A 27,499-nucleotide genomic window follows, 5' to 3' on the forward strand; every position below is an offset into this window, starting at 1 on the left:
TTTTCCCCCTCATTTTGTCTGTCATAGTTGAAGTGTACCTATGATGAAAATTCCAGGCCTCTCTCATCTTTTTTAAGTGGGAGAACTTGCACAATTGGTTGCTGACTAAATCCTTTTTTGCCCCACTGTACATATCCCATCCAAAAGCCATGTATTACAGGCAACACCCACACTGAGCTAAAGGCTAGAGCTGTCACTTTCAAGGAACAGGACCCTAATCTGGACGCTTATAAGACATCCCGCTACGACCTCTGACGAGCCATCAAACAGGCAAAGCGCCAATACAGGACTAAGACCGAATCCTACTATGCCGGCTCTGACATTCGTCGGATGTGGCAGGACTTGCAAATCATGTATTACAAAGGGAAACCCAGCCGCGAGCTGCCCAGTGATGCCAGACGAGCTAAACGCCTTCTAAGACTTTTAAACCGGTAAACATTCACAAGGCCGCAGGGCCAGATGGATTACCAGGACACATACTCTGAGCATGTGCTGACCAGCTAGCGGGTGTCTTTACTGATATTTTCAACCTCTCCCTGACCCAGTTTGTAATACCTACATGTTTAAAACGGACCACCATAGTCTCTGTACCCAAGAACGCCAAGGTAACCTGTTTAAATAAATATTGCCCCATAGCACTCACATTTGTAGCCATGAAATGCTTTGAAAGGCTGGTCATGGCTTAACACCATCGTCCCAGACACCCTGGACCCACTCCAATTCGCATACCACCCCAACAGATCTCCAGATCACGCAATCTCTATGCCACTCCACACTGCCCTCTCCCACATGGACAAGAGGAACACTTATGTGAGAATGTTGTTAATAGACTACAGCTCAGCATTCAACACCATAGTGCTCTCCAAGCTCATGACCCTGGGACTGAACACCTCCCTCTGCAATTGGATCCGGGACTTCCTGACGGATGCCCCCAGGTGGTGAGGGTAGGCAAAAACACATCCACTACGCTGACCCTCAACATGGGAGCCTTTCTGAGTGAGGTTGGGTCCTCCTCTACGGATGTTGTAGAGCATGAATCTCCAGGAGTAAGTCACTGCTTTGTTGTTTGCAGAGAACAACAGGGCGTTGTCCAGGGTCACGCCAAGGTTCTTTGCACTCTGGGAGGGGGACACCGTGAAGTTGTCAACTGTGATGGAGGTCTTGGAACGGGCAGGCCTTCCCCGGGAGAAAGAGCAGCGCCGACTTGTTGAGGTTGAGGTGGTGGGCAGACATCCAAGTTGAGATATTTATCAGGCACGCAGAGATGCGTACCTCAGCCATTGTTATAGTGAACGGAGGTAAAAATTTAGAGGAATCAGAGATGCCAAAAAGTACAGAGCGGTAGCCCTTCTTCCTTCGGCTTTTCAAATGATAATCATAAAATAAAAAAAACATGAGAAAATGACTAAACAGAAAGGCATTTTGTTCTGGTGCATTCAAAAGAGGAGGAAAGGACCAGAACATCAGAACACGGTGAGCATTGAAGATGATGAAGCTCCTTTCACACACCAATACAGGTACCTGTACTAGAAACAAAGCAGCCCTCCTCTCTAATCCTTTGTAAAAGCCAGGATGTTGTTGTAAACCAATGCCCCCAGACCTATTGATATTAAAGCTATCAACGTGGCGCATCAAATTGCACACCGCCATCATGTGATGACCCCCATGCAGGTCTGCTGAGAAGAGACTGTGTGTTTGTGTGTGTGTGTGTTGTGTGTGAGTAAGTGAGAGACAGACAAACAGGTACAGCCTCCACCATCAAACTTCCTGTTTACCTAGTAGGCAAACTGCTGTTAGGCCAAAGAGAGGGGGCAGGGGGAGTGAGGAAAGGGATGGTAAAGAGACAGGAGGAGGTCGCAGCGGATGGGCCCTGTTCAAAGCCCGGCGTTTTGTGCTTCAGGAAGGACGCCCCGTCAAGTATTTATAACCTACAACCTTTTTAGAGCCCCTGCTTCAGCCCTACCTGCACTCTGGGCTCTTTCTGCGCTGGTCCCCACTGTACTGTAATACTAAAGCACTTGTGGGCTTGTAAATCTCTCAAAGGGAACCCAGGACTTCCTACGTCTGCTAAAACAGCAGAGGAGCCAACATGACTTGAGAGTGGCTATTTGCCTGTCAAAATTTATCTTGGGTATCGGTTTTGACTTGAGGTGGCTTTTACTGTGTTTGAAGAAAAGGAATGAGTGCAGTGTGCAGTTCTACTTTCACGGATAGTTATATAATTTTCTGTGAGAGGAACAAAATACAGAAACGGCTAGGCTATAGGAGCACCAAAAACAAGTCATTTGAGCTCTTATTTCAAGCTGACTATCTTTGATAGCCTCAGTGGCAGATGGAACTACAATACTCACATCCAACAAATCACCAACATTTCTATATATTTTTTTATTTTACCTTTATTTAACTAGGTAAGTCAGTTAAGAACAAATTCTTATTTTCAATGACGGCCTAGGAACAGTGGGTTAACTGCCTTGTTCAGGGGCTGAATGACAGATTTTTACCTTCTCAGCTCGGGGATTCGATTTCGCAACCTTCCGGTTACTAGTCCAATGCTCTAAACACTAGGGTACCTGCCGCCCTGCCATAAAACTCATAAAAACTCACCCATTTTATTGTTTTGTAGTTTAACATACACTGAACAAAAATATAAATGTAACATGTAAAGGGAATGTCCCATGTTTCATGAGCTGAAATAAAAGATTCCAGAAATTTTCCATACGCACAAAAAACATATTTCTCTCAACTTTTGTGTATAAATAAATATCAATTCAGCTGACAGATGTGTTATATCAAGAAACTGATTAAACAGAACGATCATTACACAGGTGCACCTTGTGCTGGGGAAAATAAAAGTCCACTATAAAATGTGCAGTTTTGTCACACAACACAATGCCAAAGATATCTCAAATTTTGAGGGATTGTGCAATTGGCATGCTGACTGCAGGAATGTACATCAGAGCAGGTGCCAGACAATTTAATGTTAATTTCTCTACCATAAGCCGCCTCCAACGTCGTTTTAGAGAATTTGGCAGTACGTCTAACTGGCCTGAACCGCAGACCACATATATGGCTTTGTGTGGGTGAGTGGTTTGCTGATGTCAATGTTGTGAACAGAGTGCCCCATGGTGGCAGTGAGTTTATGGTATGGCCAGGCATAAGCTACGGACAACGAACACAATTGCATTTTATTGATGGCAATTTTAATGCACAGAGATACCGTGATGAGATCCTGCAGGCCCATTGTTGTGTCATTCATCAACTGCCATCACCTCATATTTCAGCATGACAATGCACGGCCCTATGTCACAGGGATCTGTACACAATTCCTGGAAGCTGAAAATGTCCCAATTCTTCCATGGCCTGCATTCTCACCAGACATGTCACCCATTGAGCATGTTTCAGATGCTCTGTATCGACGTGTACGACAGGGTGTTCCAGTTCCCACCAATATTCAGCAACTTAGCACAGCCATTATAGAGTGAGACAACATTCCACAGGCCAAAATCAACAGCCTGTTCAACCCTTTCACTTTTCCCCATTTTGTCATGTTACAGTATTTTTCCTCATCAATCCACACACAATACCCCATACTGGCAAGCGAAAACAGGTTTAGAAATGTTTGCACATTTATATATATATAAAAAATTAAAAAAAACTGAAATACCTTAGTTACATACGTTTTCAGACCCTTTACTATTAGACTCGAAATTGAGATCAGGTGCATCCTGTTTCCATTGATCATCCTTGAGGTGTTTCTCCAACTTGATTGGAGTCCACCTGTGGTAAATTCAATTGATTGAACATGATTTGGAAAAGCACACACCTGTCTATATATATTCTTGTGAGGAAAAATGGACTTTGTCATCTCAAAGTCAATGTTCACTCTCCAAATCTTAGCGTCTAACATCAACCACTCAGATTACTTTATTCTTTCACGACACACTAGCTACCTACAGTATAATTGTTGCTACTCTTTATGCAAAGTAGTTAAAACTATCATTAATGGCCGGTTGCTGTTGCACTGTTTAAGACATTTTAGCCCTATATCTATATAGCAGATATCAAGTGTACATATCATTTTCCCCCAAAACAAACTCAAATAACTAATTTCCCTTTTTTTTTCCAGCAAAATATTCCTCAATCAAAGGACCCAGAGCAAACTGTTTTTCCAGTTGTCAGTAATCATCTCTACACTTCTCTGTGGGACCTCGTGCAGTAACTCATGCATATTGACAACCATATGGAATAATGCTCTCTCTTGCTTTGCTCCGCAAAACACACTTCAAAATCATAGCCACAAAGCACATTCTTTTTTTTATACCCCGGTGAGCCTTTCCTCTGGTATCTCAATAAGAATGCAAACATTTTGAGACACGTTGGAAAATGACATACGCAGATATTGACCAGAAGTTTGAAATATGGGTTTCTCTACAGTTGCCCCTATGAAATTGGAAACAGTGAACAGCTCACTTAATTTATACCTAACAGTAATCATTTGTTTGTCTAACTGTCAATTTTGACACTGTTTAGGGATAGGCAGAGCATAATTGTACTGTTGGTAAGTGAGTGCTAAGCTGGAGTAGCACAGCGTGTCCTGGTGTCACCAGCGGAGGTGGAATGTAAGAGTACATTTTTACCTTATATTTGCTTATATAACTGGGGGGGAAAAAAAGAGGCCCCATTCAATCAAAACAGAAAGGAGGATTTCCTGCTAGTGAGGATGAAAGTTTTAATCCATATGCAGATGTTTAGTTCATGGGAATTCATTTTTCCGTCAATGATAGCAAGCTGTCCAGGCCCTGAGGCAGCAAAGCAGCCCCAAACCATGATGTTACCTCCACCATACTTTAAAGTTGGGATGAGGTTTTGATGTTGGTGTGCTGTGCCTTTTTTTCTCCACACATACTGTAGTGTTGTGTGTTCCATCCAAACAACTCAACTGTAGTTTCATCTGTCCACAGAATGCCAGTAGCGCTGTGGAACATCCAGGTGCACTTTTGCAAACTTCAGATGTGCACATTTTTTTGAACGGGGCATGCTTATTTAAGATGGTGAGGAAAGCACTTTTAAAGAATAACCAGGCTTCCTCTACTGACAGAATGAGGTCAATATCCTTCCAGGATACCCGGGCCAGGTCAATTAGAAAGGACTGCTCGCTGAAGTGTTTTATGGAGCGTTTGACAGTGATGAGGGGTGGTAATTTGACCGCGGACCATTACGGACGCAGGCAATGAGGCAGTGATCGCTAAGATCCTGGTTGAAGACAGCAGAGGTGTATTTGGAGGACAGGTTGGTCAGGATGATATCTATGAAGGTGCCCGTGTTTACAGATTTAGAGTTGTACCTGGTAGGTTCCATGATAATGTGTGTGAGATTGAGGGCATCAAGCTTAGATTGTAGGACGCCCGGGGTGTTAAGCATATCCCAGGTTAGGTCACCTAGCAGTACAAACTCTGAAGATAAATGGGGGGCGATTAATTCACATATGGTGTCCAGGGCACAGCTGGGGGCTGAGGGGGGTCTAGAACAAGCGGCAACAGTGAAAGACTTGTTTCTGGAAAGGTGGATTTTTAAAAGTAGAAGCTCAAACTGTTTGGCACAGACCTGGATTGCATGACAGAACTCTGCAGGCTGTCTCTGCAGTAGATTGCAACACCACCCCCTTTGGCAGTTCTATCTTGGCAGAAAATGTTGTAGTTTGGGATGGAAATTTCAGAATTTTTGGTGGCCTTCCTAAGCCAGGATTCAGACACAGCTAGGACATCAGGGTTGGTGGAGTGTGCTAAAGCAGTGGAGAAAAAACACTTAGGGTGGAGGCTTCTGATGTTAACATGCATGAAACCAAGGCTTTTACGGTTACAGAAGTCAAGGCTTTTAGAGATACTTTTGTAACCCTTTCCAGCTTTATGCAAGTCAACAATTCTTAATCTTAGGTCTTCTAAGATGTCTTTTGTTCGAGGCATGGTTCAAATTAGGTAATAGTTCTTGTGAATAGCAAACTCAAATTTTGTGAGTGTTTTTATGGGGAAGGCAGCTCTAACCAACAATCCCGTCTCATTGATTGGACTCCAGGTTAGCTGACTCCTGACTTTGGAGAAGTCATTAGCCGAGGGGTTAAAATACTTTTTCCAACCTACACTGTGAATGTTTAAATGATGTATCCAATACAGACTAGAAAAATACAATAATTAGTGGGTTCTTAGTTTAAGCACACTAGGTTTGTCTATTGTTGTGACTTCGATGAAGATCAGATTAAATTTGATGACCAATTTATGCAGACATCCGGGAAATTCCAAATGGTTGACATACTTTTTCTTGCCACTGTTTTCTGCGATTTGTTTTACCATGCTGCACCACGCTCCTCAGCTTGGCAACAAAAACAATAACAACGGTGGTGGGGCGGCCAATGGCGCAGTTTCCACCTACCTTTCCACCACCTTCCACCTGGGATTTCTTTCTATTGAGCACATCCTGATTACGACTAATCCTTTTCAAGCCTCATCTCCTGTCTATACTGACTCGTCTAACTCCTTGTTAGGTTTGTCCCCTATCACTATGTCAAATCAAAAGTAATAATAGATACACAATGAGTAACAGTAACGTGGCTATATACAAGGGGTATCAGTACCGAGTCGATGTGCAGGGGCACGAGATAATTGAGGTAGATATGTACATATAAATAGGAATAAAGTGATAGATAGTAAACAGTAGCAACAGCGTAATGAGTCAAAAAAAGTTTGAGCAAAAAGGGTATATACAGTTAGTTAACTATTTAACCAAATAGCTACCCGGACTATCTATTTACCTGTCTATTGGCTTCGGGGTAAAAGCTGTTCAGGGTCCTGTTGGTTCCAGACTTGGTGCACCGGTACCACTGGCCCTGCAGTAGAAGTGAAAACAGTCTGACTTGGGTGGATGAAGTCTATTTTTAGGGCCTTCCTTCCTCTGACACTGCTTGGTATAGAGGTCCTGGATGGCAGGGAGTTTGGCCCAAGTGATGTACTGGGCTGTACGCACTACCCTCAGTAGCGCCTTACGGTCGGATGCAAAGCAGTTGCCATACCAAGCAGTGAAGCAGCTAGTCAAGATGTCCTCAATGGTGCAGCTGTAGAATTGTTTGAGGATCTGAGGGCCCATGCAAAATCATTCAGCCTCCTGAGGGGGAAAAGGCGTTGTCGTGCCCTCTTCACAACTGTGTTGGTGTTTTTGAACCATGATAGATCATTAGTGATGTGGACACTCAAAGCTCTCATCCTACCCACTTCAGCCCCATCGATGTGAATGGGGGCATGCTCAGGCCTCCGTTTCCTGTAGTCCACAATCAGCTCCTTTGTCTTGCTGACACTGAGGGAAAGGCTGTTGTCCTAGCACCACACCGCAAGGTCTCTGACCTCCTCCCTATTGGCTGTCTCATCGTCGTCGGGGGGGGCAGGCCTACCACCGTTGTGCCGTTGGCAAACTTAATGATGGTGTTGGAGTTGTGGGTGAACAGAGTACAGGAGGGGACTAAGCACGCACCCCTGAGGGACCCCAGTGTTGAGGGTCAGCGTGGCAGATGTGTTGTTGCCAAGACTCACTACCTACGGCCATCCGTCAGGAAGTTCAGGATCCAGTTGCAGAGGGAGGTGTTTAGTTCTGGGGTCCTTAGCTAAGTGATGAGCTCGGAGGGCACTATGGTGTTGAACGCGGAGTTGTAGTCAATGAACAGCATTCTCACGTACGTGTTCCTTTTGTCCAAGTTGCAAATGGCAGTGTGGAGTGCAATAGAGATTGCGTCATCTGTGGATTTGTTGGGGCGGTATGCGAATTAGAGTGGTTCCAGAGTGTCAGGGATGATGGTGTTGATGTGATCCATGACCAGCCTTTCAAAGCATTTCATGGCTACAGATAGTCATTTAGACATGTTACGTGTGCGTTCTTGGGCACTGGGACTATGATGTCTGCTTGTAGACATGTAGGTATTACAGACTGGGTCAGGGAGAGGTTGAAAATGTCAGTGAAGACACTTGCCACGCTCCGAGTACGCATCCTGGTAATGCTTCTGGACCTGTGCCCTTTTAATCTCTTTAACCTCTTGGAACTCCCCATACCGGATCCGGTATCAGGAATACAGACTCAAGCTCATTACCATAACGCAACGTTAACTATTCATGAAAATCGCAAATGAAATTAAATAAATATGCCATCTCGCAAGCTTAGCCTTTTGTAAACAAAACTGTCATCTCAGATTTTCAAAATATGCTTCTCAACCATAGGAAAACAATAATTTGTGTAACAGTAGCTAGCAAACAAAGGATTTAGCGTTAGCATTAGCGTTAGCATCCAGCACGCAACATTTCAACAAAAACATAAAAGCCTTCAAATAAAATCATTTACCTTTGAAGAACTTCTGATGTTTTCAATGAGGATACTCTCAGTTGGATAGCAGATGCTCAGTTTTTCCAAAAAGATTCTTTGTGTATTAGAAATAGCTCCGTTTTATACATCACATTTGGCTACCAAAAAAAACCCGAAAATTCAGTCCTCAAAACGCGAACTTTTTTCCAAATTAACTCCATAATATCGACTGAAAACATGGCAAACGTTGTTTAGAATCAATCATCAAGGTGTTTTTCACATATCTCTTCATTGATACATCGTTCTTGGACACATGCTTTCTCCCCTGAATCAAATGGTAAAGTGGAAGCAGCTGGCAATTGCGCACCGAATTCGACGCAGGACACCAGGCGGACACTTGGAAAATGTAGTCTCTTATGGTCAATCTTCCAATGATATGCCTACAAATACGTCACAATGCTGCTAAGACCTTGGGCGAACGACAGAAAGTGTAGGCTCATTCCTTGCGCAATCACAGCCATATAAGGAGACAATGGAAAACAGAGCTTCAGAAATTCTGCTAATTCCTGGGTGATGCATCATCTTGGTTTCGCCTGTAGAATGAGTTCTGGGGTACTTACAGACAAAATCTTTGCAGATTCTGAAACTTCAGAGTGTTTTCTTTCCAAAACGGTCAAGAATATGCATAGTCGAGCATCTTTTCGTGACAAAATATCGCGCTTAAAACGGGAACGTTTTTTATCCAAAAATGAAATAGCGCCCCCAGAGATCCAAGAGGTTAAAGGTCTTACTCACATCGACTACGGCTGGTGCGGCTGGTGCTCTCATGCATGGTTCAGTGTTGCTTGTCCTGAAGCGAGCATAAAAGGCAATTAGATAATCTGGTAGGCTCGCATCACTGAGCAGCTCGCTGCTGGGTTTCCCTTTCTTATCCGTGATAGTTTGTAAGCCCTGCCACATCCGACGAGCATCAGAGCCGGTGTACTAAAAATTGTCAGACTCCAGCCACCCTAGTCATAGACTGTTCTCTCTGCTATTGCACTGTACCGGAGCGCCAAGTCTAGGTCCAAAATGCTTTTTAACAGCTTCTACTCCCAAGCCATAAGACTCCTGAACAGCTAATCAAATGGCTACCCAGACTATTTGCATTGTCCACCCCCCTCTTTTACACTGCTGCTACTCTTTTTTAAATTATCTATGCCCATGCAACAGTATAATTTTAAACAGTCCCCTCGCCCGAACCAGGGACCCTCTGCACACATCAACAACAGTCACCCACGAAGCATCGTTACCCATCGCTCCACAAAAGCCGCGGCCCTTGCAGAGCAAGGGGAACTACTACTTCAAGGTCTCAGAGCAAGTGACGTCACCGATTGAAACGCTATTTAGCGCACACTGCTAACTAAGCTAGCCGTTTCACATCCGTTACACCCAGTCACTTTAACTCTACCTACATGTACATATTACCTCAATTACCTCGACTAACCTATGCCCCCCCGCACATAGACTCTGTACCAGTACCCCCTGTATATAGCCTCGATAATATTGTTTTACTGCTGCTCTTTAATGATTTTTTCCCTTTGTTTTTTCTTAACAATTATTTTTCTTAAAACTGCATTGTTGGTTAAGGGCTCGTAAGTAAGCATTCCACTAAGGTGGAAGGTCTACACTTGTTGTATTCAGAAACATGTGAGAAATACAATTTGATTTGATTTGCGTATGAGTATGATCTTATTCCTGTATTGTCGCTTTGCTTGTTTGATGGTTTGTCGGAGAGCATAGCGAGATTTCTAATAAGTGTCCAGGTTAGTGTCCCGCTCCTTAAAAGCAGTAGCCCTAAACTATTGCTCACTGGAGATGTTGCCTGTAATCCATGACTTCTGGTTGGGATATGTATGTACGGTTACTGTGGGGACAACGGCACTTAATAATGAAGTTGGTGACTGATGTGGTAAACTCCTCAATGCCATCGGATGAGTCCGGGAACATATTGCAGTCTGTGGTAGCGAAACAGTCCTGTTGCTTTGCATCCGCTTCATCAGACCACTTCCATTTCGAACGTGTCACTGTTAGTTCCGGTTTGAGTTTATGCTTGTAAGCAGGAATCAGGAGGATAGAGTAATGGTTAGATTTGCCAAATGGACAGTGAGGGAGAGCTTTGTATGTGCCTCTGTTTATGGAGTAAAGGTCATCTAGAGTTTTTTCACCTCAGGTGACATGCTGGTAGAAATTAATTAAGACGTATTTCAGTAGAGGCAGTTTATTTATTTGTGCCGCAGTTTCTTTAGGGTGCCTGCACATTGGCCTCTCATTCTCTTCCGAGTGTCGGGAATAAGGGCCTGGTCCTGGTGAGAAGTATGTCCTGCGCCACCGACCCGTTGAAGTAGAAATCTTTATCCTACTTGAAGTTAGTGATCGCTGTTCTGATTTCCAGAACCTCTTTTTGGTCATAGGAAACGATGGCGGAAACATTATGTACATAAAAACACAAATTGGTCAGGAGCCCGTAAAAAGGCTGCTTTTACATTCCAGCGTAGGTCTTGGCGATATGGTCTAAAAATAATTTCTTGATATTTTTCAAACTTGTGGCGATTCACAACTTCTCTATTTAAAAAAAAAATGTTTTCTCTAAACAAGATTTGTACAACTAAAGGTCAAACACACTGCACTTCAAACAGTCAACAATAACCTAATGCTTGTGAAATTACACCTAGACTAAATATAAGCCTTCCACAACCATAAGACCCACTAATAATTGAATTACTTTATGTTGAAAATACCCTGTTTGTTACACATTTTACCAAACCATGCATAAATGCACATTCACTAATAATTTCTAACTTCTTGTAGCAGGCATCTTTGGTTAAAATGCTGCTAGCGGAACTTGGTAGCCCGACAAACTGAGCATTTTCCAGAATCAATGTTCATTGATACTCTTGTTTTAGTAGTGACTTCTCTGCGCGCAATTTGAGTAGTTGAGACATAAAAAATATATTGTTTGAAAGTTTAACTTATGGGCCTCCCGAGTGGTGCAGTGGTTTAAGGCACTGCATTGCAGTGCTAGAGGCATCGCTACAGACCCAGGCTGTATCACAACCGGCCATGATCGTCAGTCCCATAGGGCAGCGTACAATTGTCCCAGCGTCTTCCGGGTTAGGAAGGGTTTGGTCAGGGGGGCTTTACTTGGCTCATTGCGCTTTAGCTACTCCATGTGGCAATACTGGCGCCTGCAGGCTGACCTCAGTCGTCAGTTGAATGGTGTTTCCTCCCGACACATTGATGAGGCTGGCTTCCGGGTTAAGCGGGCAGGTGTTAAGAAGCGTGGTTTGGCGGGTCATGTTTCGGAGGACGCATGACTCGACCTTCACCTCCTGCGCCCGTTGGGGAGGTGCAGGAGGCGAAGTACGCAAGAGAAGTACGCAAGCAATGAGACAAGATCGAAATGGGGAGAAAAAGGGGGTCAAATAAAAATATTACAGTAAAATAATGATTCTGATTCTGTTGGACCAGACCTCAAACGCAAATACAAGATAAAACCGCTTGTTAGAGGAAGATGTGATCAGGGGGAAGGGCATGGAAGGGCATGGGGAGTCTGTGTAAACCATAGAGGATGAGGCAAAGCGAGAGGTTTCACACACAATATCTGTCCAAAACAAGCCCAATGCGTTTTTATGGTCTTATTTTGGACCTAAGCTTGTCGCCTGACTTCCTGCCTTTGGAACGACTCCCATTGTCAGAGCGGAGACATGTGCAATTCATCATTATATACAGATCTCTGCTGTAAAGGGGAAGGTGCACACAGCACAAAAGGAGTGAAGAAAACAAGACCAAAAAAAACAACATGAGAACAAGCAAAAATTAAAGCGAAAAAAACAACATTGATTCTTGCAATACAGGCATTTGGAATATTGCGCAAAAACTAAAATTCAATATATCTCCCTGCCCTATGCCAGTGCCATTTTCTTAACAAAAATGCCCATGCTCAGCCAAATACAATTGTCATATCTCACGTACAGTTGAAGTCGGAAATGTACATATACTTAGGTTGGAGTCATTAAAACTCGTTTTTCAACCACTCCACAAATTATTACGAACTATAGTTTTGGCAAGTCGGTTAAGACATCTACTTTGTGCATGACACAAGTCATGTTTCCAACAATTGTTTACAGACAGATTATTTCACTTATAATTCACTGTATCACAATTCCAGTGGGTCAGAAGTTTACATACGCCTGAAGGTACCACGTTCATCTGTAAAAACAATAGTAAGCAAGTTTAAACACCATGGGACCACGCAGTCGTCATACCACGCAGGAAGGAGACGCGTTCTGTCTCCAAAAGATGGACGTACTTTGGTGGGAAAAGTGAAAATCAATCCCAGAACAACAGCAAAGGACCTTGTGAAGATGCTGGAGGAAACAGGTACAAAAGTATCTATATCCACAGTAAAACGAGTCCTATATCCACATAACCTGAAAGGCCGCTCAGCAAGGAAGAAGCCACTGATCCAAAACCACCATAAAAAAGCCAGACTACGGTTTGCAACTGCATGTTGGGACAAAGATCATACTTTTTGGAGAAATGGCCTTTGGTCTGAGGAAACAAAAATATAACTGTTTTGCCATAATGACCATCGTTATGTTTGGAGGGAAAACGGGGAGGCTTACAAGCTGAAGAACACCATCCCAACCGCGAAGCACGGGGGTGGCAGCATCATGTTGTGGGGCTGCTTTTCTGCAGGAGGGACTGGTGCACCTCACAAAATAGATGGCAACATGAGGGCGGAAAATTATGTGGATATATTGAAGCAACATCTCAAGACATCAGTCAGGAAGTTAAAGCTTGGTCGCAAATGAGTCTTCCAAATGGACAATGACCCCAAGCATTCTTCCAAAGTTGTGGCAGGACAACAAAGTCAAGGTATTGGAGTGGCCATCACAAAGTCCTGACCTCAATCTTATAGAACATTTGTGGGCAGAACTGAAAAAGCGTGTGCGAGCAAGGAGGCCTACAAACCTGACTCAGTTACACCAGCTCTGTCAGGAGGAATGGGCCAAAATTCACTCAACTTAAGGTGGGAAGCTTGTGGAAGGCTACCCAAAACATTTGACCCAAGTTAAACAATTTAAAGGCAATGCTACCAAATACTAATTGAGTGTATGTAAATGTCTGACCCACTGGGAATGTGATGAAAGAAATAAAAAGCTGAAATAAATCACTCTCTACTATTATTCTGACATTTCACATTCTTAAAATAAAGTGGTGATCCTAACTGACCTAAAACAGGGAATTTCTACTAGGATTAAATGTCAGTAATTGTGAAAAACTGAGTTTAAATCTATTTGGCTAGGGTGTATGTAAACGTCCGACTTCAACGGTATGTGTCAGCCATAGAAGTGCTTCCTTGAGTTGGCCATGTGCAAACACCAGAGGTGTCACCTGTAAATCATATACCATTAAGCAGCAGTGCACACATGATCATTTTACTAAGATTTACCAGTGAAAGGCTGGAGTTTGGGGCTAAATTGTTTTTTATTAAATAGCCGCCCAGTGGAAACATTGGCCTACGCAGTTAAACCCTGGTGTTCTTAGCCTGGATTTCATCATTGGATGAAACCATTAATCACAGAAACTTCTGCTAGTAATGGCTAGCACCACATAATCCAAACCAATAAAATAATGACAAGGCTCAGAGCGGGGGAGACCAATTGTACAGCGGAAATCCACAATTATCCTTTCATTTACTCATTTTCACACAAATTCTCCATTGACACGAGGGTGTGATATGATTTACAGTTTCAGTTGGAGCTCCATGCATCTTGAGTCAGAATTCAGGCCTTAGTGATTCATATTTCCAAAGTCAAAGCCGAGCATGAATCTCATTGAGCACCAGTTCTTATCTTCCCAGAAGTGGCGACCGTCTTGGAGTTTGGAAGAATACATGGAACTATAAATGCTACATGCAATATATTTGTCAACGTTTAACTTTTGAAATGGCATTCTCTCATACAATGATGTACTACAGATACTTTTGAACTTCAATACTGACTACAACTATTCCTCCATCTGTACACAGGTTGTAGAACTAGTAGTTACTTGTATGTTTTGGTATTCATATAAGGAAATTAGTCAATTGAAATAAATTCATTAGGCTCTAATCTATGGATTTCACATGAATGGGAATGCAGATATGCATTTGTTGCTGACAAATACCTTTAAAAAAAAAAGGCATGACAATGGCCCTCAAGATCTCGTCACTGTACCTCTGTGCATTCAAATAGCCATCGATAAAATGTAATTGTGTTCGTCATCCGTAGCTTATGCCTGCCCATACCATAACCCCACCACCACCAACCGCTTGCCCACACAACGACATACACGTGGTCTGCAAGGCCGGTTGGACGTAATGCCAAATTCTCTAAAGCAAAGTTGGAGGCGGCTTACATGCTGACCACACCACTCGCACATAATATAACACATACATGTTATTCAATCATTGCACCCATACTGCTCACACGTGTCTGCATAGCCAGGCGCTAAAATAGAATTTGGTTCTATTTTTGACGCTTGTTGCGCTGCAAGTCCCGCCTCTCCCATCTCCTCATTGGATTTTAGGAGCAAATACCCATGTTGGTGATTTAAAGATGAACTGAGGTCCACACTCCAGTTGGGAGTGGTAATCACTTTAAAGTTGGTTGCCAACTGCCATATAAAGTCCAAAGAACAAGAATAAGACTGAAGGAGGGGAGATTACTAGAAACAAACTTGGTTTACCCTTTTATCTGTGGATTAATTGTCGGAGTAGAGGACCTTGGCATTTCAGGTAAAATAACAACCCGATGTTTATATCCCAGGACAAATTGGCAGGAAGCTAGCTAGCTAAATTGCCATAAATGATTAATGCTTTTCAACCTGTCCCCAAATTAACATAGTTGGTTCAGAGTTTGTTTTGATATTTCAACCTGCGTGTCCTGATCGCATCTGGTGTGGGTGGACAAACTCAACATGTGTGCTAGTAGTCTGGTCACCATGTTATAGTAGAGAAATTAACATTAAATTATCTGACAACAGCTCTGGTGGACATTCTTGCAGTCAGCATGCCAACTGCATGCACCCTCAAAACTTGAGACACCTGTGCTCATTCTAGAGTGGCCTTTTATTGTCCCCAGCACAAGGTGCCCTTGTGTAATGATCATGCTGTTTAATCAGCTTATGCCTGTCAGGTGGATGGATTATCTTGTTAAAAGAGAAATGCTTACTAACAGGGATGTAAACAAATTTGTGCCTTAAATTTGAGATAAATATGCTTTTGTGTGAATGAACATTTTCGGGGATGTTTTATTTCATGAAACATGGGACATGTTGCATTTATATTTTGGTTCAGTGTAGAATGAAATTCAATTTCTTCTCTCTACCACACTCTGCTCTCAGACATGAGCCTGCAACTCATCTCTCCAGAGTTGCACTTCATAATTTATTTGAAAGTTATTTAATATGCAAATTCATTTTTAAAAATCATACAGAATTCTAGCCGCGGCAAGGGTCGTGGAAGTGCTGCGTTTAAATACATTAGCTAAAATTATAGAATTAGCTACTCCTGCCTGTAGCCTACATGAATAAATGAAATCCAAAATACTACACCAGAAAGTAGGTCTATAATTTAGCCACAGAGGATCAATAGCCTAGCTAAAAGATGCTGGATCGAATCCCCGAGCTGACAAGGTAAAAAGCTGTCGTTCTGCCCATAAGCAAGGTAGTTAACCCACTGTTTCCTGGGCACCGAAGACATGGATTTCGATTAAGGTAGGCCCCCGCACCTCTCTGATTCAGAGGAGTTGGGTTAAATGCAGAAGACAAATTTCAGTTGAAGGCATTCAGTTGTAAAACTGACTAGGTATCCCTCCCTCCCTTTCTTTTAAAACATAGCTGTGGATCATGTAAAAAGTTTAGCCCAATCACAAAGAATAGCCTACAGTCGGGAAAGCGCGGCAACAGGCTACCAATCGGCAGTCAAAACAGGCTTTTCACAATATCTAATATACAATCCCGGGAAAACCACACATTGTAGAGCAAATGGCTCCTGCTGAAAAACAAATCTGTCTAATAGAACACTAATCTGTCTGTAGATACCAAAATATTGTATCAACTCCCAAATAGTCTGGTTGACGAACAGCATCGTTTTAAAAAGTAAAACGCCGGTCAGTGCGCTGCGCATCATTGGGTGAGTCAGTGACACTGGAAAATGTCCTCCTCATGTTTGATCTACCATCTCTCTCCACGCCACTCTTTTTGTTGGCCTAGGCTACTGTTTGCATTCAAGATGAGGCTGCTCTTATGGATCTCTGTCGGTGTCAGAGTAGCCTGACATTTTGATAATTTGTGTGGTATTAAAATAGATTCTGCTAAAGTCTCCAGTCATGTAAAATGACGTAGAATTGCAATAAATGCAATATAAAAAATATTTTCCCCATGTGTGCAAATTCTGTAAGCACCTCTGCTCTACTCTATGCCACTACGCAAATGCCATGATATACATGCAATGCTTGATTAAAGGCAATTTTTTTTTTCATGCGTTCCGATCAACCCCCTCTTGCTCTCACTTTTTTATTCCAGCACCTCCCGATTTACAAATAAACACTGGTCAAAGGCAGTCAGTGTGCTTCAGTTCAGCTGGCGGTTAACCGAAGTCGGCTAGGCAAACTGAACAAGTGTGCTTGCATATTCCCTGAAAAAAACCTTTGCTTGAAAAACGAGAAAAAAGCGACGATAAGGGTTTGTCCATTTTGAGAAGCTATTAGTCTGGGAAGCATGCGGACGCTTTTATCCACATCCCATAACAACCCAGAGCTTTTTTTTCACCTAGCATGTGAGCCCACAACGTTAGCCTAGCCTTGGTTGCTAATTTGTTTGCATCCTGGCCTACTTCACTGTATACAAGTGACTTTCAAAAACGCAGGCGAGCATTGCAAGTGTCATAGCACAGGTCCATTGTACTTTGTCATTTTAATTATTTGTTTATTTGTTTGCCTTCCGCTCCACCATTCCCCCTCCTTTTCTTCCTCGTTTGCAGGGCCTTGTGAGCGGGTCTGCACAGCACAGTTGTGGGTCTGACGGACAGAGCTCAAAGAGCACTAATTGGTCCTTCCCCCCCTTCATGTTGTTTATGCACTAATTGGGCCACTTCCTGAAGCTGGGGCCAAATAGGGAAGGGAGGAATGCATGGCAAAAGGCCACTCAGACAGGCTAGCGTCAGGGGGAGGTGTGAGAGAGAGAGAGAGAGAGAGAGAGAGAGAGAGAGAGAGAGAGATAATACATGTCCCTGTTGATCTCTAGAGCAAGGACTGTTCATGACATAACATTTCAAATCTCCAAGGCTCCCACAGAATACTTCAGTTATTCTCAACAACCCTAAAATGCCACCAAAAGCACTGTACTCTCCTAATTTTCACTCTAAACAAACTAAACTAGCGTGCACAATCAGCACAATGACAGAATCCTTGTGTTATCCCTGACCTCCACAAAACCTGACCAAACACAATGGCTTTTTTCTTCTTCTACAAATGCCAATAAATCATGGTATTGACAAATGGTGGGGTTCATGTTCGTTTTATCCTGAATGAATATCTATGCGCTTGGTTTCTGTTTGATGTCCAGGTCCTTTGATGTCAGCCTAGGGTCTATTGGTCTTTTCCAAGGGTTAGAAGTTGAGCCCATAGCATTTATAACTTGTGCAAGGCTGGTAAAGGATGCCAGATGAGTATCCAGCATCTGGGAATATGGGAGGTGAGTGCCAGTAGTAAACTCAGCAAAAAAAAAGAAACGTCCCCTTTTTCAGGACCCTGTCTTTCAAAGACAATTCATAAAAATCCAAATAACTTCACAGATCTTCATTGTAAAGGGTTTAAACATGGTTTCCCACGCTTGTTCAATGAACCATAAACAATTAATGAACATGCACCTGTGGAACGGTCGTTAAGACACTAACAGCTTACAGACGGTAGGCAATTAAGGTCACAGTTATGAAAACTTAGGACACTAAAGAGGCCTTTCTACTGACTCTGAAAAACACCAAAAGAAAGATGCCCAGGATCCCTGGTCATCAGCGTGAACGTGCCTTAGACATGCTGCAAGGAGGCATGAGGACTGCAGATGTGGGCAGGCAATTGCAACGTCCGTACTGTGAGATGCCTAAGACAGCGCTACAGGGAGACAGGACGGACTTCTGATCGTCCTCGCAGTGGCAGACCACGTGTAACAACACCTGCACAGGATCGGTACATCCGAACATCACACCTGCGGGACAGGTACAGGATGGCAACAACTGCCCGAGTTACACCAGAAACGCACAATCCCTCCATCAGTGCTCAGGCTGTCCGCAATAGGCTGAGAGAGGCTGGACTGAGGGCTTGTAGGCCTATTGTAAGGCAGGTCCTCACCGGACATCACCGGCAACAAGGTCGCCTATTGGCACAAACCCACCGTCGCTGCAGCAGACAGGACTGGCAAAATGTTATCTTCACTGACGAGTCGCCGTTGTGTCTCACCAGGGGTGATGGTCGGATTTGCGTTTATCGTCAAAGGAATGAGCGTTACACCGAGGCCTGTAATCTGGAGCGGAATAGATTTGGAGGTGGAGGGTCTGTCATGGTCTGGGGAGGTGTGTCACAGCATCATCGGACTGAACTTGTTGTCAGTGCAGGCAATCTCAACAGCTGTGCATTACAGGGAAGACATCCTCCTCCCTCATGTGGTACCCTTCCTGCAGGCTCATCCTGATATAACCCTCCAGCATGACAATGCCACGTGTGATTTCCTGCAAGACAGGAATGTCAGTGTCCTTCCATGGCCAGCGAAGAGCCCGGATCTCAATCCCATTGAGCACGTCTGGGACCTGTTGGATCGGAGGGTGAGGGCTAGGGCCATTCCCCCCAGAAATGTCCAGGAACTTGGCAGAGTGGGGTAACATCTCACAGCAAGAACTGGCAAATCTGGTGCAGTCCACGAGTAGGAGATGTACTGCAGTACTTAATGCAGCTGGTGGGCACACCAGATACTGACTGTTACTTTTGACCCACCCCCCCCCCCCCCCCCCCCCCCCCCTTTGTTCAGGGACACATTATTCCATTTCTGTTAGTCACGTGTCTGTGGAACTTGTTCAGTTTATGTCTCAGTTGTTGAATCTTTTTATGTTCATACAAATATTTACACATGTCAAGTTTGCTGAAAACAAATGCAGTTTACAGTGAGAATACGTTTCTTTTTATAATGTGTTTATGTGTGCATGTGTCCCTCTATAAGAAGACCTGCAGGAATTCCATGTTTGATTTTGACTGGCAAGCATTTCTTTATATTTCTGTACGACGATACGAAGTCTCTCATAAACTAATCCAGGTCTCCTTCCTGGACAACAATCTCAATCACTAGTCAAGGAGTTTCATAAATAAACACCTTAATGCAAACTAAAGCCTCCTCAAAACACTTCTTCATGGGCGATAAAAAATGAAATGGCCACCATTTTGAGCCTGCATGGACAAACCGTCAACAATATATTGCTTTAGGCCTGCTGTCTGTCAGAGCAAGGGATGTAGTAGTGGTCTAACCTGGGCCCTGATAACATTGTAAATCAAATAACATTATTGACGTATAGTGGGAAAATGCAGTCCTGCAAAATTGAGGGGACACTCCCCTGGCAAAACATGTAGCTAATTCAGAGTGATTGATGTCCAGAGACACAGTGACAGTGTGCGGACTCCAGGGTTCACAGGTAGCCCATTTAGACAACAAAACAGGCCACTCCACAAGGCTGCTTGGTGAGAACAGAATCAGACTGGGCAATCCGGAGGGGGTTGTGACAGACGCAGGCTCCTTCCTGTTGTCCTAAATAGCAACAAACGAGGGAGCTCCATCTCCCAAACTTCCTGTTATATCAGCTTCTCAAGAAAATCTGACTAGTGGAGTAGGAGGAAAGAAAATAAATATACAGCACAGCATGTCACTGGCAACACTTTGGACAATAGTGAAGTATTATAATCACAGTCAAGTGAACAACAGAAGGTTAGAGCAGAATGGATTCATGGGTGTGTGTATATAGGTGCATGTTTGAGCCAGTACTTATCAAAACGCCAGACGACAGAGTGAAGGGATAAAGATATTGTACAACAAAATATTATTTCTGATAGAAAACTTTTTCATACATTTGTTTTCAGATACGGCAAGTTCTCTGTTGCTTCACCAAGACACATTCTTGCATGGTGAAACAAGATAATCCACAGGGGGCTTGGGGAGCCAATGCAACTGTGGAAGAGCGAAAGAGGCCAGCCAAGTCAAAACTGGAGGTCCCCGACGCTGTCCCCGGCGCTGGCAGACACGATGGCGTCGTCCGCAGGTGCCGTGCGATACCCGGGCCGCAGGCTGTTCCAAAACAGGATGTCTGTAGCTCCCCAGGCTTGGGACTTCATCCTGGAGCTTGGCTGTCCAAGGGTTCCACGTTCCCAGAGTCAAACTGTCCGCCGCTCAAAGTTCTTCCCCCCCTCCTTCTCTTCCCCCCGCCCAATCCCCTCCTAACAATTTAAAAGATAAATACTCACCTTGGTGCTTTTCCAGAGGAAATTAAATGTTTTCCCTTCTCAGTTTTGCATCAGCGGGCACGGAGAGTGAACCCACCAAACCGTTAATAAAAATGGGGCCTCGGCAGCAAACAGCCCCAAAAGAATCCAGCGCAAACACATTAGGAGAAGCAAACACAAACACTGATAATCAAGCCAATGCAAGGTAGAGACTGTATCATCTTGCTTTGTTTGGGGGGTTTAAGGAAGCCCGATTATATAATATAAAATATAATTTATGCTTGATTGGAAAATGTGGTCGGAGTCTTTGCAGGGAGGGTGTGTTGCAATTGCGGAGCATCTGAAAGCATGCAATGGCCAAATCAAGTGGTATGCAAAGGCCAAATCAAGCAGTGTAACCGCATCGCCATGCGCCTCTCAAATTTTGTAACAATGCTGGAGGGCTTTGTATAGATCCGCATTGACATGATTGGTTGACAGTAAGTGCGGGAGGTACGTCCTGTATAAACACAAATTAATTTCCTTGAAAACGCCCTTCACAATAGCTCTGCTCTGCTCCACTAAGTGCAAGAAGTATGAAAGTCATGAAGTCTGCAGAGGCTGCATCACAGTAAATAATGTATGGCCTTTTCAGATGCTGGATTGACCATGCAGAGACATTAACCGTGTAACTGACAGTTATGGATAAAGACCGTCATGTCTTCCTGAGGGGGAAGAGGCGCTGTCACACCTTCAGGACTGTGCGCGTGTGTTTGGACCATTGTAAGTCTTTACTGATTTGGACACAGAGGAATGAAAGTTGTGTCTAGCTTACTTTTATTCCAAGTACAATGGTACTCGAGTACCCCCAACAGCACACATTTTCTTTGTTGAAGCCCCGGACAAAAGCACCCCATTCAACTTTCCAAAGGCTTGATGATTAGTTGACAAGTAGAATCAGGTGTGCTTGTCCGGGGCCACAAAAATATGTACTGTTGGGAGTATTCAAAGACCGGAGTTGGGAACCAATGGACTAGGCTACTGATATTTCCTATGGTTGTTTGGCATGCAAAAATGACATGTAGGTCAATGACTGTCAACACAGTTAAATGCTTAGTTCGACACTGAAGGAGGGTACGCATCAAAGTTGTCACAAAAGATTAGGTATTTTCGGAAGGTAGAAAGAAAGTAATATCAGCAAAAAAATCATTTAAATTGGCGATTAGTAACATTTGAATCGATTTTCTGACTGATGCATGCTACATATGTATTGGTTTGGTGTCCGCGGAGCGATGCAGTTGTATCTTGAACATTTGCGTATCCCTACTGGATAGGTCAGAAAATGTGACATGTCACTCACAATGCAAATGTGGGGTGTGAAACTGACACTTCAAGTCAGCTTTGCTGACAGAGGAGTAGCAGAAAGCAGGCATATGGGCTTTCTGGCACTATAAGAGCTCAGACACACCGGTAGGATTGGCAAACGTTTGCCAATCTCTATTGTGTTCACATTTGTCAATCTCTTTTCACTCAGACTTAAAAGCCCTTGTTGATATTAGGCACTCTCCATAATCACATACAGCCATAGATACAATGTCTTGCAAAAGTGTTCATCCCCCACGACATTTTTCCTATTTTGTTGCATTACAACCTGTAATTTAAATGGATTTTTATTTGGATTTCATGTAATGGATACACAAAATAGTCCAAATTGGTGAAGTGAAATGAAAAAATAACTTGTTAAAATTTTTGGGGAGCATGTGGTGCATGCATATGTATTCACCCCCTTTGCAATGAAGCCCCTAAATAAGATCTGGTGCAACCAATTACCTTCAGAAGTCACATAATTAGTTAAATAAAGTCCACCTGTGCGCAATCTAAGTGTCACATGATCGGTCACATGATCTCAGTATATATACACACCTGCTCTGAAAGGCCCCAGAGTCTGCAACACCACTAAGCAAGGGGCACCACCAAGCAAGCAGCACCATGAAGACCAAGGAGCTCTCCAAACAGGTCATGGACAAAGTCGTGGAGAAGTACAGATCAGGGTTGGGTTATAACCAAAACTTTGTACATTCCACAGAGCACCATTAAATCCATTATTATAAAATGGAAAGAATATGGCACCACAACAAACCTGCCAAGAGAGGGCCGCCCACCAAAACTCACAGACCAGGCAAGGAGGGAATTGATCAGAGAGGCAACAAAGAGGCCAAAGATAACCCTGAAGGAGCTGCAAAACTCCACAGTGGAGATTGGAGTATCTATCCATAGGACATATTTAAGCCAAACACTCCACAGAGCTGGGCTTTATGGATGAGTGACAAGAAAAAAATACATTGCTTAAAGAAAAAAATAAACAAAATGTTTGGTATTCGCCAAAAGGTATGTGGGAGACTCCCCAAACATATGGAGGAAGGTACCCTGGTCAGCTTTTTGGCCATCAAGGAAAACGCTATGTCTGGCGCAAACCCAACACCTCGCATCAACCAGAGAACACCATCCCCACAGTGAAGCATGGTGGTGGCAGCACCATGCTGTCGGGGATGTTTTTCATCGGCAGAGACTGGGAAACTGGTCAGAATTGAAGGAATGATGGATGGCGCTAAATACAGGGAAATTCTTGAGTGAAACCTGTTTCAGTCTTCCAGAGATATGAGACTGGGACAGAGGTTCACCTTCCAGCAGGACAATGACCCTAAGCATACCGCTAAAGCAACACTTGCGTGGTTTAAGGGGAAACATTAAAATGTCTTGGAATGGCCTGGTCAATGCCCAGACCTCAATCCAATTGAGAATCTGTGGTATGGCTTAAAGATTGCTGTACATCAGCAGAACCCATCCAACTTGAAGGAGCTGGAGCAGTTTTGCCTTGAAGAATGGGCAAAAATCCCAGTGGCTAGATGTGCCAAGCTTATAAAGACATACCCCACGAGACTTGCAGCTGTAATTGCGACAAAAGGTGGCTCTATAAAGTATTGACTTTGGGGGGACTGAATAGTTATGCAAGCTCAAGTTTTCTGTTTTACGGTTTCACAATAAAACATATTTTGCATCTTCAAAGTAGTAGGCATGTTGTGTATATCAAATGATACAAACCCCCCCAAAATACATTTTAATTCCAGGTTGTAAGGCAGCAAAATAGGAAAAATGCCAAGGAGGTGAATCCTTTCACAAGCCACTGTACATGTTTAGCTAGCTGGCTAACGTTAGTTAAATTGTTAGCATTATTTGTTAGCTAGCTAGCTGTTGTGCCAGCTAGGCAAAGTAAAGACACTGCATTGACTCTCATCAGCCAGCTACAGGCAGCTACAGCAACTAATCCATTGTGATTTATTATAATGTTACTAGCTCAGTGGCCAGATAGCTAGCTTGGTAAAGCATTACGTGTTGTGTGCATTGTGCTGCACTTAACACTCCATTCTTTCACATGAAGTGTGTGTGACTGCCTGGCTCAGTTAGCAAGCTAACACTAGCTGAATAGCTAGCTAATAAGCTAGTGCACCTTATCAAACCTAACAAAAAGCACAACACTCCTTAGCTAGATGTAATCAATGTAAAGACTTGCTCTAGAAAAAAAAATATTATGCTTTATTGTTTTAGTTCCGATTCTGATGAAAAGGGTGGATTAGGCCAGATTGTTTCTTATTCTTGTCACTCCTGTCGGCTCCCCCACGTGAAGGCTTTTGCTCTCCGATGGGCTCAAAGTCAAGTTGTCAACCACTGCCGAGCGTTGCGATACCTACAAGCAGAAATGCCAGTTTCGTCAGTGCCAGGTCAGTAGACAGCAGATACTTATTTTGTTCTAGCAAGATAAGGAACGGACTCCTACTGTGATAAGTACCTATCGGCAGTCTATCGGCAGTCAGATTCTCTGTGTGTTTCATGCTTAAGGCACTGGACCCTGCGACATTCACAGAATGCTCTGTACAATAAAATGTCAGTCGCTCCAAGTCTCATAAATCTGATGTGGTTCATGCAATGGAATATATTTTTCAGTTGAGTTGAATCATCAATTTCCTGCTTTACTCCTTTGGGTACACTCAAAATGGCTGTCAGTCCAATTATGCCATCATTGACTTGAATGGGGATTTCCCGTTCTATTCATTCTATGTCTCAGGCAGCACAGGCAGATAGGACAAAATGTGCTTAAAAACACAACATTTTTGTTATTCGAACGGTTATTACAGTGACCCCGGTCATTTGGCTGGCCAATTACCATAATCCAAAATTCCATGACAGTCACAGCCCTACGCCTGATTATCAATGCTTTGTCTTTCCCCTGCCACTACTTAGGTGATGCCCCCCATCTAGCACTGTTGCCCCGCCCATTAAATAATTACCTTCAGTTGGTTTCAATTGGAAACATTACAACATCAGAAAAGTGGGCCTTTCTGGTAGTAATTCTCCTCTCAAACTGTTTAAGGGCTAGCAGCTGCACGGGCCGTGTTCACAAGCTCGAGCAGTGTTAATACCATTAGCAAAGATAGATGAAAGATGAATCTGTCTTTGAAGGGGTGGTGGAATAAAAGTGGCCACATTAGAACTGTGGAGTGTGGTGAGGAGAGAGCGGGGGATGAGGGGTATAGGGGGCTTACTGTCCGTTGGCCCTGCGGGGGCTCTTCTCGCATTACCCACCCGGCCGGATCACAGTGATTTCATTAGGATGGCGCGCTGTTGCCAATGTGGTTCTAATCGGGGTAAACTGTAAATAAAACCCACAGGAAATGCAGCTGGGTGACAGACTGTCCAAAAATAAAGAGAGAGGGGCTGGGGGGGGGTTGAGGAGGAGGGGGGTAAGCAAAATAAAACATGTGAGGCGACGCCAAATGGAAGGGGGGCACTGATGATTAACGATGCCGACACTTTGAAGACAGGAAGACACCTGGCGACCATCTTGTCTCTGGGGTGGACGGACAGTAATGCTTCAGCATGTAGGAATTAGGGGCTACGCATCTCCAGGCTTTAGTACGGATCCGCTGCCCAGATGGAGGCTAAGCCATGGATTGCGGAGGACTCAAGGAATGAGCCTGCGGCTGGAGCTGGTGAACAGCCTCAGTGTAGTATCCTTGGCAGAGCGCTTTAGAGAGTGAATACTACCCAGACCCTTTCCTGATTCACTATGAATGTGTGTAATCCCGCCCACACTGCCCTGCTTGCCTTGGGAAGACCAGTGAGGTGATAGATCCAGAATCACTGTGTCATGGTTTAAACAAACATCACAAAACTAAACTGTTATTTTCAGGTATAGAAAATATCTGTCCCATTTTTGAAGAATAATAGGAATATGAATCTGAGAAAATACAAGGGCATTCTCTGATAAATTCAGAGCCATGAACTGTACTGACCTGCTTTTAGTGGTGAACCCAACTCCTATTGGTTAAGGAAAATGCATGACGGATGTTTAATGTAATGAACCATTTCCTGTCTGCAAGCAATCGCCTCCTCCAGACCCTGTACACACACCGTATGGGAAACATAAAAAATGTTCTCACAGTTCGCAAGAAAGAAAAAAAAAACGATATGTCAAACTTAGCAAATTAAACAGTCAAAAATCCAGTTTCCCAAACCAAAGCTGGCCAGAATAGCCATGACAGGAAGAGAGTTGTGGGAATCTGGATTTGGGATTTGGAATAGCCCGGAGGCAACTGCTCCAGTGGATCAGGCTTTGGAGTTGGAGCCACTCCTCACAAAGACGGGAAGCCGTGTTCCTAAGACAGCGGAGTCGAGTTTCTAGTCCCGGGGTCGTCTTTGTCAGACGTGGACTGGTAGTTAGCCACTGACAGCTGTCTCTAGTGACCCTGGGTGACAGGGAGCAACAAGCTCAGCACTGTCATTAAAACACTGCCTTTGAAGAACCAAACTTCAGTCCCACTCTCTCCTTCCCACTTATTTGTTATTGGTGAAGGTCAGTCGATATCCCATCAATATCGCTTGCTAGTTAACGTGTCTGATCCAGTCGGTTCTGATCAGGTCAGAATCAAAACCAGTTCTTCAGATAAGTCCAAAAAACAATATAATTTCAGCGCAGCAAGACAGCATGTTGTAATTGTGTTTTTTGTTTCACATTGTAAACAATGTCTAATTGAGTATATGGATCCAGGCGCACATTCTTACACAGAAGAATAATGTTGGTACTGAATGTAGTTTGATTTAATAATAGGACCCTAGGAGTACAGTGGTAAGATGTGTACACAATTCAACATCACCAAAAGTACTGTGTTAAGACATTGAACATTTTCTAGCGTGGACTCTCCATGTCCTAACCAGAGAACAGCCAGTCTTTGTGTAGTGTGGGCCAGGACTCTATAAATACACACATCCAGTCCAAATGGCCACAGAACATGCCACAAGAAAGAGTGGCCTTACAGAGACCATGGAGGAGGAGACAGGGCCCGCAGCGCAACTCAGAGCAGGTCTCCAATCAGTGCTCCGGGAGAGCAAAACATATGTTAGCTGTGTTATGGTTAGAATTAGCATCTTTGGTTTTCAACGGATGTGGGTTTGATCCCTTTGGCCTCCAGGCTCAATCAAATCAATCTAAAATTAGTTGCTGCCTCTTTTTCCGGAAAGTAGATAATTCCCTGTTGATTGTAGAGAAGAAAAAAACACAG

At 43.7% G+C, this 27,499-nt stretch overlaps 1 protein-coding gene across 3 annotated transcripts in view; it reads right to left on the bottom strand.

Annotated features, from left to right (window-relative positions):
• LOC139391176 (AFG2 AAA ATPase homolog A) overlaps positions 1–27,499 on the bottom strand; it is a 123,422-nt gene that overhangs the window by 40,300 nt on the left and 55,623 nt on the right. The window contains exon 16 of one of the 3 annotated variants that reach the window (XM_071138749.1): positions 6,806–6,880. The exons of 1 other annotated variant lie outside the window; for it this stretch is intronic. In XM_071138749.1, coding sequence (XP_070994850.1) covers positions 6,806–6,880 — 75 coding nt within the window. Of the gene's footprint in view, positions 1–6,805; positions 6,881–26,232; positions 26,340–27,499 lie in introns of those variants that run through there. One more of the 3 variants, XM_071138751.1, reaches the window with a different exon arrangement.

The sequence above is a fragment of the Oncorhynchus clarkii genome, chromosome 31 (assembly GCF_045791955.1).
Source record: "Oncorhynchus clarkii lewisi isolate Uvic-CL-2024 chromosome 31, UVic_Ocla_1.0, whole genome shotgun sequence".
Classification (NCBI taxonomy): Eukaryota; Metazoa; Chordata; class Actinopteri; order Salmoniformes; family Salmonidae; genus Oncorhynchus; species Oncorhynchus clarkii.